General features: G+C 53.3%; 4 protein-coding genes across 4 annotated transcripts; 3 read left to right on the forward strand and 1 right to left on the reverse strand.

Moving 5' to 3' along the window:
- Window positions 1-411: 411 nt before the first annotated feature.
- Window positions 412-1,274, reverse strand: MFIFM68171_09706 (uncharacterized protein; the record flags this gene model as incomplete). The annotated part of the gene is made up of 2 exons (XM_071065125.1): window positions 412-799; window positions 847-1,274. 2 exons carry the CDS (start codon window positions 1,272-1,274, stop codon window positions 412-414), a joined length of 816 nt encoding a protein of 271 aa, XP_070921226.1.
- A 222-nt stretch (window positions 1,275-1,496) lies between these two features.
- Window positions 1,497-3,420, forward strand: MFIFM68171_09707 (uncharacterized protein; the record flags this gene model as incomplete). The annotated part of the gene is made up of 4 exons (XM_071065126.1): window positions 1,497-1,587; window positions 1,639-2,291; window positions 2,494-2,980; window positions 3,077-3,420. 4 exons carry the CDS (start codon window positions 1,497-1,499, stop codon window positions 3,418-3,420), a joined length of 1,575 nt encoding a protein of 524 aa, XP_070921227.1.
- A 1,882-nt stretch (window positions 3,421-5,302) lies between these two features.
- Window positions 5,303-7,094, forward strand: MFIFM68171_09708 (uncharacterized protein; the record flags this gene model as incomplete). The annotated part of the gene is made up of 5 exons (XM_071065127.1): window positions 5,303-5,785; window positions 5,832-6,570; window positions 6,623-6,681; window positions 6,726-6,894; window positions 6,949-7,094. 5 exons carry the CDS (start codon window positions 5,303-5,305, stop codon window positions 7,092-7,094), a joined length of 1,596 nt encoding a protein of 531 aa, XP_070921228.1.
- A 6,822-nt stretch (window positions 7,095-13,916) lies between these two features.
- Window positions 13,917-14,956, forward strand: MFIFM68171_09709 (uncharacterized protein; the record flags this gene model as incomplete). The annotated part of the gene is made up of 2 exons (XM_071065128.1): window positions 13,917-14,150; window positions 14,237-14,956. The coding sequence occupies 2 exons, from the start codon at window positions 13,917-13,919 to the stop codon at window positions 14,954-14,956; spliced, it is 954 nt and encodes a 317-aa protein (XP_070921229.1).
- Between the last annotated feature and the right edge of the window lie 1,902 nt (window positions 14,957-16,858).

Consider the following 16,858-nt stretch of genomic DNA (forward strand, 5'->3'; position numbering starts at 1 on the left):
CCTGGCGTTTCCAGGTCCCTTCCACAAATCCTGTTCTCCAGTCCTAATTCTTACTGGGTTACTAGGTGCTACCTTCTCGAACTCCCTCACGCGCGCAGTGGTTTCTCTCGATATCTTACGGACCCATGAGATGGCGATTTGAAGATGGGGAGGATGCTGGTCTGCTTGGCTTCATGGGACATCCCATGCAGCAGCTACTCTGTGTGCCTCCACAGTGTACGAGACGATCACGGGTTTTGTCTGGATAACACGGTTTCAAACCTGGTCTGGGGTAGGTTGACGATGTTGCGAATCCAGAGAGTCCGAGTCGATTGTCAGGTTCACATCACAAGAATACCTATCTGGATTTAAGAGTCGGTAAACAGCAGAACGAGCAAGAAGGCACATATACGGAACTAGAGGTTTCATAGGCTACCCCCTTCCGCCAAACATAGCACTGATAGTGCCGCTGTTAACTCCTACCTGCTGGCCTTGGTTATGACTTCCAAAAGTGACTGTGGTTCCCTGGCCTGCTCGGGCATTTGCAGCCGCTGTTTGGATCACTGAAAGCAGTCCCTCAAACACCATGCGCGATTCACCCAGAGCTTTCTTTTCCATCGCAATCTGCTTGGTCGCAGCAGTCTGATCGGCATCCGTTTCGCCCTCGTCTGGCTCCGCTAGGGTAAGCGCTTCCAGCTTAGCACCAACCTCGGCCGACTGATCGTTTGTCGCTGCGAGTGCATCATTAACCGCCGTCTCCTTCGTCGATATCATCGTCTTGATCTCTTCGGCCGCCTGCGTCTGCTGCAGGGAGCTGTGTCTAAAACTCATTAGAACCCATCCGTCTGGGGCTGAACTACAACCTACAAGGTCGCAATGCTCGCTACAGAAGTCAGCGTAATGTTGCAGTTTTGAAGCTGTTCCGACATGGATTTGATGTGACCCTGTCTGAAGAGGCCCAGGGTTGCGCGGTCTCGCCAGGTGAGCGTTCCATCTGTGCTGTGCCGGGTCCAGCGATCGAGAGAGGTCCTGAACCTTTCGCAGGAAGTTTTGCAGGAAGTTATAGCAGCCTTCGACTGGGCAGTAATGGCATCGCCCAGCGATTCCCACTGCGAGTTTGTCACGGCCTGTACCGAGGCGAGAGCAAGGCCCACTGATTGGAGATCGTTGGTGAGCGCCTTTACGGCATCAGGGGCGTCGGCAATGTTCTGTAAGTCCTCTACCAAGAGTCGCACGCAGTGCAGTGTTGGTGCAACGATGCCCACGACGCCGGCTGTGATGCTGAAGGGATCCATCGCGAAAGTTGGAGGTTCTGAGGATTTACATGTCACCAAAGATGCAATGCCTCGGAACAAAACACTGAGGTTGGGCAGCAATCACGTGCAGCTGGACCCCGCTTTATGGTGGCTGTGGAAGAACGTTTTGGTTGCGTGCAACATCTCACTGTGATCAGTATTGACTGCTCTACAGTACTCGCTCCGATCGGTACGCGATACGGTACGCGATATTGTACAGTAATGGAATCCATCTCTTTCGGACCCGAGAACCAGGGACAGCAGGTGGGATACAACTATGGGACGATCAACGCAACGTTCCACTCCTTGCCGGGTACAGTTAGCGCCGTCTGTGCTGCCTGAGCCGCACTGACTGTGCGACCAGAAACGCCGCCGAAACCCTTCGCGACCATCCCTTTTCCCCGCGACCTCGATTTCGTAAACCGCGGAGACATTCTCGACCAAATTGACAAGCAATGTTCCAGGCCGGCTGGCCGGGTGGCCCTTGTAGGCCTCGGCGGCGTGGGCAAATCACAACTCGCCATCGAATACGCTCATCGGATCGCTGAGCAACAGCCTGACAAATGGGTTTTCTGGATCCACGCTGGCACACAGGCGCGCGTCGACGAGGGGTTCAGGACGATTGCCGACGCCGTCAAGCTGCCCGGCCGCAACCAACCGAAAGCCGATATCCCACAGCTTGTGTATTACTGGCTGTCCAACGAGCGAAACGGCAGATGGATTATGATCCTTGACAGCGCCGATGACGGCGACGTATTCTATAATGCGAACAGTAGCCATGGCCTGACCCCGGGTGATGCGCGCGACAAGCGGCCGTTTGCGACATACCTACCACAAAGCCGAAACGGATCGATTATCGTCACAACACGTAATAGGGACTTAGCTTTCAGACTGACCGGCCACCGTCAGAACATGATCGACGTTGGACCAATGGCGCAGGCGGATGCACTTACACTCCTGGAGAAAAAGCTGGGATCGCTAGGATCACCAGCGAGTTTAGATGTGGCGGCCGATCTCGTGAAGGCACTCGACCTTGTTCCGCTAGCCATCACCCAGGCTGCCGCCTACATACAGGCACGGGCGCCGCGGACCTCACCGGAAGAAATACCTGGCCGAGTTCCAGGAAAATGAGCGTAAGAGGGCCCGGCTGCTCGGGTACGACGGCGGCGACCTGCGACGGGATGGAGGTGCGTCGAATGCGGTTCTTACGACATGGCAGATATCCTTCGACCATATCCGGACCAAGCGGCGTACTGCGGCGGACCTCCTGTCGCTTATGAGCTTCTTCGACCGACAAGGAATCCCTGGGTGGATTCTAAAACCTTCCGGAGTCGCTAAGGACACGATGCGAGAAAAGGGTCCAGACGAGGCTGGAGGCGGGGAGTCGGACGATAGTGGCAGTACTACAGATGACGACACAAATAACGACGCAGACGATGTTATAGACGGCGGGTTCGAAGACGATGTGGCGATACTTAGGGACTACTGTCTCATCCTCGTAGACGAGACAGGGGATGAGTTTGAGATGCACGGGCTTGTGCAGTTGTCGACGAGGAGGTGGCTGGAAGCGCTTGGGCAGCAGGAGGCGTTCAAGCAGCAGTGTATCAAGCGAATGGCAGCGTCATTCCCAACGGGAAAGTACGAGAACTGGGCGACATGTCGGAGCCTCTTCGCACACGTTCAAGTAGCCCTTGGTTACCGACCTAGTGAGGATACCCTTGAAACTTGGGCAACTCTTTTGCATAACGGGGGATGGTATGCATGGTCGCAAGGGATATACGAGGTTGCATAGCAGATGCTAGGCAAGGCGAGAAAGGTTCGTGAGAAGAGGTTAGGAAAGGAGGATGTGGCGACTTTAGCAAGCATAGCAATGTTTGCCAATATTCTTTGGAGCCAGGGCTGGTGGGAGGAGGCGGAGAAGCTGTTTGTGCAGGTGATGGAGACTCGCAAGACCAAGCTCGGGGCCGATCACCCAGACACGCTAATGAGTATGCACGATCTTGCTTATACTTGGGAAGATCAAGGTCGACGTGCAGATGCTTTGGCACTGATGGAGGACTGCGCCAAGGCTCGGCGGCGAGTGCTTGGTGAAGAGCATCCATATACGCTGTTGTCTTTGACCGCCGTTGCCGAGTGGAGTAACTAGTTATTTTGTTTATAAGAATCCTTAACTACCATGATGAGTGCATAATTTGCAGTTATCCGGTCGTCACGTTGATTGGCTGGTGTCTGCCAGCCTCGCCTCGGTTCCAGCCGCAGTGGTGCTGACCCGCGCAAAGCATGGCGATGCCAAAAGCGGCTAGTGTATTTTCGGTCAGCTGAAGCCGCTTTGGGCTCTTTTGTAACTGTGGGGAGCTTGTACTAGCGTACAGTGTCAGACGCAGCCGAGGGTGAAACTGGCCCGTGCGGAGAAAGTTTGAACATGAAAATTATGGACACTGATTTCGGTCCCTACTGTACTTGCTTCATCGAGAAATAGTCCTGTAGAATTAAGAATTCGAACCGTGTCTAGACTGGCCTGGGCAATAGACTTTGGGAATTCGCCTCCTGGATTGATAATTAGCTTGCTCTTGAGCGCTCATTTGGGTAATTATGTAAAGATGTTAAGGTCTAAGAGTGATTGACCCCTAAATTGAGGAGGCAGGAAAGAGCTGAAATTGTTTCTTGAACATACGAGGCCCGAGATCTTCGATGATACTCCTGCCTGAAGACAAAAATAGTCATTGTTTCAGCCATCTTCGGCGGATACTGTAGAGGTATTACGACCTGAAGAGCCCAAGTAGTGGCGATGTTGGGATGGGTCGGGTCCCAGTTTGCGTACCTTCGTAGCTTTCCTGAATTTGGTCCCAAATGTTGCAACATCAAGAATTCTTTCTTTAGCCTCTGTGGTGACCATCCGCACACCACAAAGATACAGTGTCCCACAGCTGGGTTCTAGCATCTGGATATCAGATTGGAACACCTGATCGGAGTGATGAGCTAGTGCCGTCGCAATGGCACTGGGGGTATGTTTCATCTTGATTTCCATGCCGCGCGGCTACGGAGGCGCAGACGAATGGTCACCCACTTAGCACGTTGATTGGTTACATGCGGGTAGGATAGAGACACATAATTGGCTCACTGCTCAACATCGCCAGCGCGGTCCGGACGCGTTCCGTTTAGCCGCGATGCCGACTACAGCCGCGCGTATGTGCGATCTACCAGTGAATCAGTTGCCTCGGAAGGCAAAGGATAGTGATCTCTGTATGATTCAAGAAATAGATAGAAATTTGTACACTACTGCGTAATCGTCAGTAGTTCCTTGCCACTTTCAGATTTTCCGGCGCAGAGATAAACTAAACTCCGGCAGCTCTGGAAATCCCTTGCATCTACACTTCCCACCCGAACCGATGCTCGATCGCACTGTGCTGCTCCCCTTCGTAGCCTTTGCTTGATGTTTGCCCACTTTCTGGGTAACACTCATTGTCTGAAGAAGACCCAACTTCTTCTCTACCTCACCCGGCCGGTAGTTCTTTGCCTTTGATAGAGCTTTCTGCGAGGGGATTTAGACCTAAGAAGCGCATCATATAGGGCTTCACTCACCTTCTCATCAATGACTCCGTGACAACAGTATCCTTCCGTCTCGTAGGAAACAAATTCTTCCTTTTCTGGGTAGTCTATGTAGAGGGCTAGCTCGACCCCGTGTAGTTTCCCATACTTATAGCATTTGCTGAGGAGGCCCTTGAGGTTTCGGTTGAGCTTCTTGTTATGCTTTCTGGTGGTCAACTTCTGGGGTGCCATGTTGATACTGCCGCAAGAACAATGATATTGGGGGAAGTGTTGGACACCAGCATCTTGCAAACTGAAATGCCGGATGGAGGGCCTTAAATAAGGGTCCCCGAGCTAGGACCGTAGCGCGTGCTGCGGCTGTGCCCTATCCCGCTTTTCGGCCCCCAGATTTTACACTCTCATATATATAGAGATCATAAGCCAAGTGCAGCTCCTGTAGCTACTTGAGACTCTTTGGGCCACCCTCCACGCTGCCTACCATGGACATCGCCAGTTGGTACGCCGTGGCTCTCGGAAGTCTCATCCTCGCATCAGTTCTACCCTGCGTGCTTCTCTCCGCTATTTCTATTGCCCAACGCTATGGCAAGTTACTCTTTCTCAAGTACCTGTATTACCCTCAGATTCCCAACTCCCTCCGGCGCTCCAGCAAAACGAGCTTGTTCGACCTTCTTGTGCTCCTTGTCTTCATAGCAGCCAATGTAGTCGCCTTGTCTATTGGCGTAGGCGGCATCGCTAGTTTCGTTAGACGGTCCGGGCTGATTTCTGTCGTCAACCTTATCCCGTTGTTTCTAGGTGGATATTCGGATATTACAAGTCAGTGTGGTATTGGTCTCAGAGCCTATGCCCGAATTCATCGATGGATCGGCAGAGTCGCCATCATAGAGGGCCTCCTCCATGCAATAGCATCGGTATCATCGCAAGGGCTGAACATCAATCTGAAAACGGATATTGCGGGCCTTTCTGTAGGTATATCCATTGAATGTCGAGAGGTAGGCTAACCGTAATAAGGCAATGATCATCTTTCTTCTCATCTTGCCGTCTGGTATTCTAAGGCCGCGCATGTACGAGATATTCCTGAACGTTCACTTCGTGCTCAGCCTGGCAGTACTCATTTTTCTTTATCTTCACACTCCAACTGATCTCCTGATACCCCCCGCAGTGTACTTCTTTGTAGCGATATGTCTCCTGATAGCTGCAGGGTGCGTACGATCTGGGCAAGTGATCTATCGTAATATTAGGTATAGGAAACCTCTCAGCCGAGCCTCAGTGAGGACCATCACGTTCAAGAGGTCTACCGGGGGGGATATTCCACTTTCAGACGCCGTTCACCTGCACGTCCGACTATCAAGAGGTTGGAAGCACCGGGCTGGTCAGTATGTCTACCTCTGCATGCCTGGGGTCAGCCGCACTTCTTTTGCGCAGCTCCATCCCTTCTACGTGGCGTGGTGGTATCGCGATGGCGACGACGACTACGCTGTCTTCATCATACAGAGGCGAAGAGGTTTTACGGACCGTGTCTTCGCTTGGCGTAGGAACGACTATGATAAAGCCACAGATCTTGCCACCGTGCTAGAGGGGCCATACGGAAAAGAGCTGAGTCTTGACTCATATGGCACTGTTCTGCTCTTTGCGACTGGCATCGGCATTGCAGGTCAACTGCCGTATGTTGCACAGCTTCTCAGCGGGCATCACAATTACGAGGTGAAAACGAGAAGAATCGCGCTGTTTTGGCAGGTAGACTCGGAAAGTAGGTGCATCCCGGGTCCATGTGAGTGATGTCGTGCTGACCACTATTCCAGTCCAGACGGCGTGGGTTGCAGATCGGATGCAGCAGCTCCTTAAACAAGACACCGACAAGGTCAGTACGGTTCGCTCCACCGGGAGTAGGCTAACAACCTGCAGATTCTCGACATCCATATCTACGTACTGGGCAACTTCCTATCGAGAGTAACTGATCAAGGTGACTATGTCCAGCTGGGTGAGCGCATCGACATGACGTACGGGCCCCTGCATATTCGAGAAGTTATCAATGATGAAATGAAGCAACGCAAGGGGCGCACTGCCATTTCGGGTAAGATCAAGTCCAAGATTGTATGGGTCTTGGCTGAGGCTGATAGTGTAACAGTCTGCACGGACGATGAGACCAGCGATGCGATTCGGCAAGTCATTCGGAGCATGACAGACAACACGGTCTCCTTGAAGGAACTGGAATTCTCTCCTAGCAAGAGTAGTCTCCGGTCAAAATCGAAGAGCATCTTTTCGACTGCCTAAACGTACTGGTGCTACTAGGAGTGTTTTGCTATAGATGGCGTCAGGCTGTGATGGTGTGCTTAACATCAACTTCACTTAGGCCAAAGCAACCTAGTACGGTAGATGTAAGGTGAATTTAAGCACAAAGGTGCCCCTTCTTGTTACTAAGAGAATGGAGAGTCATTATCGTTCTATATCCACGAAAACCCCCAAAGTTTGATAGTCTATACTGTAGTATTTGTTCCAATGCGAGGACGATGAAGCAAACGAACTATTACCTCACAGGCGCCGCGGTGACTTGCCACTCCAGGTGGAGACTCGACGAAATATGGACCAATTCTGGGCCCAGATATGTGTGCTCTATCCAGGCCTTTGTGGGGCGAGATGCCCATATAAGTCACCATTCTCCGAGGTTCCCATGACGGGAGCCGGTCTCCGTTTTGGGACACGACAGCCTTGTTCTAGGATCTTGGGACGGGAGGCCCCAGAACTGGGGCCGGGCCGAAATCTGGACCTATAATCTCTCTATAGACCCTTCCGGAGGTTAACACACCATTATAAATATGACACCATCTGCATACGAGGTTGGCCCCGATCGATCGATCGACGGATGCAGGCCATGAGCATCTAGTAGCATTAAAGATGCATCAAAAACGGAAGCGGGATGATGATGCTGCCGACTGGCGTTCAAGGAAACGCCATGCTGCTTCAATCGTTGCCTCCCTCGTACGAACCGATAGTCAGAGTCTAGATGAAGAAGATACCTCGGACGCGAGAAGCCAATTACCAGAGATCTCTACGTCGACAGCTTGTCCTTCGTTAAGTAGGAAGCGGGCAGCAGATGAGGCCATCGGTGCCGAGCAACCACGAACCAAGCGGCAGGCGTTGGACTCTACCACACCGTCCATTGACCAGAAGAGCAGGATGGAACTGTACGAGATTCTGCATGGGTGCAAATCATGGAATAATTACTATCCGATTCTGAACGAGGCTCACAAGAGCGGTGAGTTTGCACTCGCCGTAGCTTTACATGATTCCCCCCAAGCTCTACGGCTGAAGGCTCTAGAGTTACTCGATATCTACATGCGCCATCGAATTCTCGGACTCATGTCAGATATCCAGATCGACAAGAAGCGATTTGATCCACTGTCACTATTCCCTTCGCTGGTCACACGTCAGGTTCTTGAGAGCTTACACCTAGGGGAGCCAGGAGAGCCGGTGCAGTGCTTTCTGTGTCTGAGTGGGTTCTGTGACGCCGACGCTGAGGAAGTGGTCTGGAAGGATTGCCGGAAGCATCTCATGCATGTGGCATGCTTTACCTCCCGAGTCGAAAATGGTAAGATGCCGCTTGTTGGTCCTTGCGAGTGTATTAGAGCATTCTCTTAACGGGCTTGCATCTTAAACTTAGGCGAAGACACTTTGCCTGGCTTATTTGGGATTAGGTCGTATATCGATATTTTATCGACCGACTGAATACAAAATCCGCTGACTGTTTACTGTCATGCCCACAATTTAGCCTTCCTGATGCCTCTTCCCCCGTATTCTCTCAACGTAGTTGGGCCATTCACCCGTCTAGTAGCTTGAAGAATAATTGATTGGAAACAGTATAAAGCAGAAGTTGCATTTCGGATTGCGGAACTGACCGCAAGATGTACACCTGTTTGTTCAAAGCATCCGCAGCAGGGAAATGACATCCTCTTCTATTATTGGGGAGAACGGTTCACTTCGGCTCTCCTTCGGGGCTCTTTCCCCTTGTGGCTTGCCTTTTCCATCACACTGCTGATGTTCGCATCCATTCTTGCCACAGAACCAAGCTTCTTGGTTATTTCGATACCAACACTGCTGGAATTGTTAGGCACGATTCTCAGCAATGAATAGGGGCAACTTCCCTCGTGACAAACCCAAATGTGTAGCTGCGTCGGATGGCATGGCTCTTTCAAAGACAGCTGGGCTGCGTTTTGCAGGGACGCATCATCTGACAAAAAAGAAAGTGCATCAGCGATGGCGCTGAGAACTGCGGGACGGTCTCGCTCATACACCGTCTTTACACTTGCTCGTTGGCGGGCGGTTCGGATCGATGGAATTTATTTCGCCCGGAGACACTGAGCCAAAAGGGCCTTGGCACGCTAACTCAACTTGTACGCCAACTGGCGGTTTGGAGGTCTCGCGATCGTAGGGTTTGCGCAGGGATTCACGTGCATCCGATATGATAAGCAGGGAACCCCGCAAAGAGGAAGACGCCTCACACAAACATCAGCATTCTCAAATGCCATTTCTGACATAAACAAGGCGGCTCTGCGGTGATTCTACCCGCCGTTGTCGCACACCGCCGTGACTAGCTATGGAATTCTGCATGCCCGCCTGTATATAACCCTATAACCCTGAGCCGCGCACATTCTCACCATATTCTCTTGGATTCTCAGAACTCAGGTTGCGGATCAACAACATGCCTATCATCCGTACCGCGGATATCGTCCGCCTCATGGTCGGCACACGACAGTTAGACGAACCGGCAAAGGAACCCTTCCGGATGATGGCTGAACGGGTTATGGGCAGCATCCGGGAATTGGCTGAGCAGGTTGTCTGCTGCCCCGAGGATATGGAATACGCGGAAAATAGGGATAACTTGTTAATATTGCCGATTCCGGCCTTGCCCCAGCCGGTTCGAGCACTGAACAGAGAACTTCACAAGAATATGGTTTGTTAAGGCTCAACCAGAGGATGGCCTAAAGCTAACTGAATAAAAGGCAAGCCCCTTACGGAAATGGGCTAGGGAGAGGGGATTCCGCATTGAACCGGAAGCATGCAATGGGCCAACTGTACTCTGGCTCCAAGGCGGTGGCGTAACGTGCCCAAGCGACATGGTTGCGATACTCATATTCGTCCAAAGACCTAGAACGAGAAGCAGCGGAGGAGTCATTGAGGGGATCACAGCGCTACAAGAACCCCCTTCGACCGGCGTCATTAAGATTCCGATATGCGGTCCTGTCTTGGCCCCATGCGGTCCTATCTTGGCCCCATCGCCGTTCGAATGTCGGGTGGGTGACATTATCATTCTTGAGGCAAAGGAGCAGCTGCTCGTAAGGGAGGGTACGGAGCCTCGTGACGTTTGTATGTTTTGCGTTATGCATCGTACAGCTTCAAGGAATAGCACTAGAGAGAGAAGCACCGCTTAGCTATGAGATCTATTCTGGAGTCGGCGAACATGAAAATCTGAAAAACTCGTTCATTTTCCACGAAGCCGCACTCGGCGCAGCATGGTCAAGATCGGAGAGTTCCTGCTGCTGGTTATTTTCTCTGGCGTCTGTAGCAGTGCCGATGTTCTCCTGCTGAGTCTCACTCCGGTAACCAACATGATCCGCCGGGAGTCCAATGCAGTAGTTGCCCGACCGATCCGCACTTGGCACAACCCGATCAAGAGTTGAGAGTTGCTGGTTGCCCCCTCCGTTCGTGGCAGCGCTTGCGTCCTCGAGATGAGTGTCATCGTTGTAGACGCGTTGCTCGCCATTCCCTGTGTCGAATGGTGAAAGCTGGTGAAATTGATGGCCGTTATCGGATTGAGGTTGAAGCCGTAGGGGGGTACCGTCATTACGTCCGTCGAGATGAATGGCTACCGGATTAATAGCCGCCGGCATCTGATCGTGCGACTGAAGTCTAAGGTAGTCTCTGCGGGCCGGGCGATCAGTGCCTAGTTGTTCAGCCACCTGAGTACTGGATCGGTACGGCAAGCTATTGGAGCCATCCGGCGACGGGCGGTGAGTGGTTTGTTGAGAACTACATGTGTTTGTATTGGGGGCATTAGCGGATCCCAGGCGGTGTTGGGTTGCAAGTTGCGAACGGCACTGTATGCCGTTGGAAGGCAGGACGTCATGAATCTGGCCAGCGTTAATAGGCCGGAACATGCTCGTCTCCTGCAAATTCCCCCCTGCCGCCCAATAACCGGTACCCATAGGTGCCCGCGGGTTGTGGCAGTCATAGTCGAGCGTGTGCGCCCGGTCGTTTGGCCAGGTTTGAGGCAGTGACGCGGGTGGCGAAGGAAGCCAATGGAGAGAAGCGTCCGGATGAAGTGCGCGGGCGTTCTGACCGGCACTGTTGTCTCCACGTCTCTGTCGCTTCTCGAGCGCAGAGTTCTCGTTTTGGGCCAACGGGCGGCCCTGACTATCGAATCGATCTGGCAAGTTCTCGACATCGGATATATCTAGCGACGCCGAGCCGTAGGAGCTCGCGGCCACGTCGTGTCCGTTTGCCGGTCGCTTGGTGCCGGCTCCGTCAAGTGGGTCGCCGCGTCTTTTTTTGCCCATGCCTTGATCAGCTGCGTTCCGGGGCTGCTCTAACGTTGTCCGATTCGCCGCTGTAAACCGCGCACCGGGCCAAGGTTCCGTGGCCGGACGGCTTTGAGGGACTGCCTGATCGAGCGTTGCCCCCGCGGATGGTCCCCTGCTCTCACAGCTGTGTATTGAGGTAGGTTCGGTCGCCGGAGGGGGGTTTGCCTCGACGTTGGAAGGCGCGGTCGATCTAGTGCGGGACGCCTGAACAAGCGTCTCCGTTTTCCGCACGATCTCAGCTCGTTCGTCGTATTCTGCCCGCGTAAGATTCGTGCCCAAACCCTCGTTCACCTTGCTAAGACTGAACTAAGTTAGCATCGGTGACTCAGAGACAAAGGTGATCGAACTCACGGAAAGCCAAGGTATGCGATTATAAATGGCGGGGAAAAGGAGATGGCGACCTCGCCAGGCAGGCTTTCTGGGAATTTGGTTTTTTCCCTGACCTTATTGATAAGGTATTCTCCCGTTACCTTCCATTTCGAGTACTTGCGATATGTTTCCATTGGAGGACCACCTATCCACAGTTAGCTATGAGCTCACCAATCGTTCTTGGAGACCTACAGAGCAGGAACAACGCAGGGGCTAGGTGCTTTAGTTCCTCTTCTAGCTTTTCGATTACGTGGGCTGCCCATCTCGCAGCAGTACGAAGCCGCATCATATATTCCGAGCCCGCATTACGTTCCGGCAGATGTGTCCGGGCAAACTCGTCTACCTCCTCAACGGTAAGCAGTCCAGTTTCCCGTGCCACATAGCAGAGGCAGAAAAACAGCAACTGGCCATAATTGTACACTTGGGTTGTAAACTGGGTATTCGTCTTAAGGCTATCCAGAAGGCCACTGTATGCCCTCACGACCTCAAGAGGACGTGCTGATCTGGCTGTGGAGTATGGAGGAATATTGCGGCATTGTCGGAGAGTGAGGATGTGAAAAGCGTTGATGATTTGTTCCGGCGTGGAAAGCTCTGTACTGCTCCTTATCCGGGACAAACTCACTTCATCGATGGGTATTTGAGACAAGAAATGGGACGTTACGGCCTCCCACGGCGATTTGGTGTCTGACCCTCCGGCTCTCTCGATCTGACTTTCTAGGTCAGAGGTCGGTCCGGAAACGAGTGCTGTCAGTTCGTTGTGCGGTGCCCACTTCTCCAGGCTCCTGATTGCTAGCTGGAGCTTTTCTTCTAAGTAGATGACATATTGCTTCTGCGAGCCTTTGAACGGGAAACGGCGCAGGCATCGGGGTCGGGGTTGGGGTTGAGAAGCCATCTCGTGCGTGGTGGTGAAGGAGCGTGAAGGGTGAAGGAGGTGGAGAATTGCTCGATCGAGGCGAGGGTTATGACCCTCGCCTCGATCGGGTATAGCTTTTGACAGTCGGGGACGCGCGTGGCTGCGCCAATGCAGCCCCTGCCAGGGAATCACATCTCACGCTCGATGTCCGGGGTCCACCGGGCCCATCTCCCCTTTCACTGAGACTTTCCGCAGCACTTCTTCCTTTTCTGCTGTCCGATTCACCCGATTATCCACCCGGCAACGGACTAGCCAAGCCCAATCCAATAATGTCGTTCCTCATTCTGCTCGCGGCGGGTTTCTGAGACTGCTTCTCCAGGCCAGACGTCGATCCACCTGCTCTCTGCCACGCGGTCGTTTCGCTGACTGCACAGTGGTTCTTGTGTGTTGGCTTGCAGTCCTGCTCCACAGGAGTTGCAGAATTTGGGTCTCATCCTTGTCAAAAACCGCGGCAATTGCGACAATAACCGCGACAAAAGACAATAGGAACCCACACAATGGGAAGCCAGGTTCGGAGATGCGAACCCTGTTACTGTGCACAGAAGGGTTGCGGCGGAAACTCACCCTGTAAAAGAAAGAGGAATAACTTGCGTCCTACGGCAGCGGAAGAAACGGAACGACCGAGGCAAAAACAGGACGAGCCCAACTAAGGAGAGTTACTACACATCGACCACCCAACCGAGCCACCATGTTGTCGGTGATTCAGATTTCCCGCCTCGTTTACCGAATCTCTGCGATCCAGCGGCGCCGGATCGACCGTACATTGCGTCTGTCTCACACACACACCGGCTTTCGTGGTCGCTAGGTAAGTCGACATCGACCCTCAGCCCATCTTGAGATGAGTTGGACAGCGGCACGACCGGGTGACATCCACACCCCTTGTTGGTCGAGTCCACGAGTGCTCGAGCGCCGCTAATTCCTTCCACACGTTGGAGTCGGCCGAGACGATTTCTTCTTGTTGATGCCTGTGTATGCATGCCGTCCCACTTGCTCGTCCGGTAGACTGTCCCTTTTTGTTCTTCCTTTTTTGCCTTTTTCTGTGGCCCCCTTGACCAGCACGCAGAAGTATCCCCCGCCCCGGCCACTCCCGCAAGTACTTGAAGCTGCTGGTCCTTCGTAAATTGGTCCCCGAACTCTCTTCCCTATCTTCGTCTGCAACTGTGTGTTCCTGTTTTGCACTATCCTTGCGAACCGGCTCGCCAACTGGTGATTTCTTTCGAATCCCTTCAATCGAAAATGGAAGAGATGGTACCAGACGGGGCCCCTAGCGCGCCAATGGAGTTCAGGACGAGCGGTATATCAAAGAAGCCACAATATGGCCAGACCTTTACCGACAAGGTCATCGCCGCAACTGGCCCCAATGCTCATCGCCGTGTGGCGGAAGTGATGCACAACCTGGTGCGGCATCTTCACGACTTCACGCGTGAGGTGAACCTGACTGTTGGCGAGTGGATGGCCGCTGTTGAACTCGTGAGTGGTACTCCCCTTGCTTCTTGACTTGGAGCTATCAACATCGTGGTAAACGGTAGGCTGACTGTGCTTTCGCTTGAACACAGATCAACGAGTGCGGAAGGATGTCAGATGACCGACGCAACGAGACCCAACTCTTGTGTGACATTGTGGGACTCGAAAGTCTCGTTGATGAAATCACGTCCAACATGTTGGCGACTTCTACCTCGGAGACTCCCTCTGCCATCCTGGGCCCGTTTTACCGGCACGATGCGCCGTTACAGCCGAACGGCAGTTCCATTGTCCGGAATCTCGACCCCTCGGTCTCTTGGTACGAGCAAGCCGTCGCAGATTCGGCATATGTGACCGGCCGGGTCCTCTCCAGCTCGGGAACCCCCATTGAAGGAGCAATTGTGGATGTTTGGCACACGGCACCTAACGGGTTGTATGAGCAGCAAGATATGGCGCAGCCGGACATGAATTTTCGGGGCCGCTTTGCGACCGATGGCGATGGCCGTTACGCTTTCTATGCGCTTCGGCCGGTCCCATACCCCATTCCAGACGATGGGCCGGCGGGGCACTTCTTGGGCTTGCTAGACCGGCATCCGTATAGGCCGGGACATATCCACTTCATTGTATCTAGCCCCGGATTCCGAACGTTGACGACGCAGTTGTATGACGACCGGGATGAGTACATTGCCAAGGATGCCGTATTCGCTGTCAAGGACGAACTAGTGGTTAAATTTGTACCGAGGGAGGGCGACGCGAACGCGCGATGGACACTCGAGTACGACTTTGTCCTCGGTCGGGAGCGCGCTTCGGTGTAGTCCAAAGAAAACGGCACGGCATGTTCAGGCGTTTGGAAAACCACTTTGTGGTGCGTCGATTCAATCCGGCTTGGCGAACATGAGTTTTGCTGTCCTGAGAGTTCCGAGCATGTGTGTCGTTGTCCGCTCTGCCACATGTGCCCCGTCGGCGATCTTCCCCGCCCTTGGGCATGCAGCTTGTCTTGTACACCTTCCAGTCCGCCCTTGATGTTCTTTCCCGCAGTATGCCGCAACTTTACGTCGCCCGTACCTTATAATCCCTTCCGTCTTTCCACATATTCTGCAGAATATATACCGATGCGATAACGTTACTCGGTTTGTTCCAACAGGAGGTGGGCGTGGATGGGTTGGCGAAGCCATGCGAGCCGTTTGTGCGGCCGCCTCAGGTGACGCTTATGAGCCGCGTTGAAAACGGAGGATTTCGCCGCAGATTGTAGTTACTTTCCCTACCTCTGTGATGAATGCAACAACGCCGCCCTGTTCGGTGCGTTCCATTGTTACTGTCGACGAGTGCCGGCTATCCACCGCCGCCCCCACCCCCATCTAGTCAATGCTTCCTTAGGCGAGGAGCGCAAGCGAGCTACTTCATTCTCTTTGGGGCCGTGGTGTTCCTCTTCTGGAAAAGCTGTCCGGTTGTGCGGTTAGGCTCGTCGCTCACGAGCTTCCTCCGCCGGGCAACGACAGCATGCAACGCATGAAAGAGTATTTTTCAGGAGGCAGCTGCGCGAGCAAATTGCACGATCAAGCAGGAGGCGGCAATTGACGCCAGCTGTCGTTCGGGCTAACTGTGGCTCCCGTCTCGGCAATGGTCGACCTCCCATAACTCGCAAGGATTGCTCACCTTCCATCGTTCAAATCCGCCCCTCTTACTCACATCTTCTCCCGTCATCCCTTTCTTTTCCTGTGTCTCAATTAGGATGTATGACCGGCAGGGTTCTGATCGGCGAACCGCTGGCTCCTCAGGTCAACACTTCCCATGCACCGCTGGGCCCAATATTGTACTGCGGTTCAGACCGACACGTCACAGGAAGCGCCAAACGCATCCGAGAGTAAGCTAGCTAAGGGACAACAAGAATGTTTAGTCTAGCGTACCGCTATCATAGCGGCTGCAGTAATAACCAGAATAGACCATAGTAGAAAATCTGGCACGCCCAATGGACCAAGGCGTTGTCAGGCGTGATCATGTTAAACGGGCGTGCTGCGGCTGGCAACTGTCATCTGATTGTCATGTGGTGGTTCTTGCAATTGTGACGTTGGACGGTACAAAATCCAGAACGGACTCGACCGTGCGGCTTTTATGTTTTGTTCCGAACGCAGCAAAACCAGGCTTTGCTCCCCTCATCCAAACTCCAGAATTGCCCCCCAGAATAAGCTCAATAGGCCAAAGGCAGTTCCAACGTCGGTTGCAGACGCTCCCAGCCTCAGCATTCTTCCCCTTCTCCCCATCATCTCGTCTTCGTCCACCATCCTATTTCCAGCGGCAGGCGAGAGCAAGGACGTCAGATCGTGGTGCAGCGAGAATGCCTAGTGATGCGGTCTCTAACAGAATGACATTCTGCTGACATCCATTCTTTTGTGCTAACGCTGTCCCACAGGAACCACCCGCGCTCTCGGATGCGCTTAAGAATGGCGGCATCATCCTGCTTCTGACACCCGCAATTTTACCCCAAGCGAGCCCCTTGAATCAGGACTCTGAGAACCCAACCTTCGATCCGTTCGAACCTCTTGGGAAAGCCCTACACAAGCATTACACACGGGTACACCACGTCCCATATCTGCCCCGTAATGGGATTACCGGTACCCATGTTGTTCATATCACACTGGCCGCTGCAGTGGTCTTTGTCATTGCTGGCCCGCCCCGCTACGGACAACCCTCGCAATTTGCTCTGGCTGAGAAGACGC

This window comes from Madurella fahalii (assembly GCF_045866475.1).
Source record: "Madurella fahalii IFM 68171 DNA, scaffold_5, whole genome shotgun sequence".
In the NCBI taxonomy this organism is placed as follows: Eukaryota; Fungi; Ascomycota; class Sordariomycetes; order Sordariales; genus Madurella; species Madurella fahalii.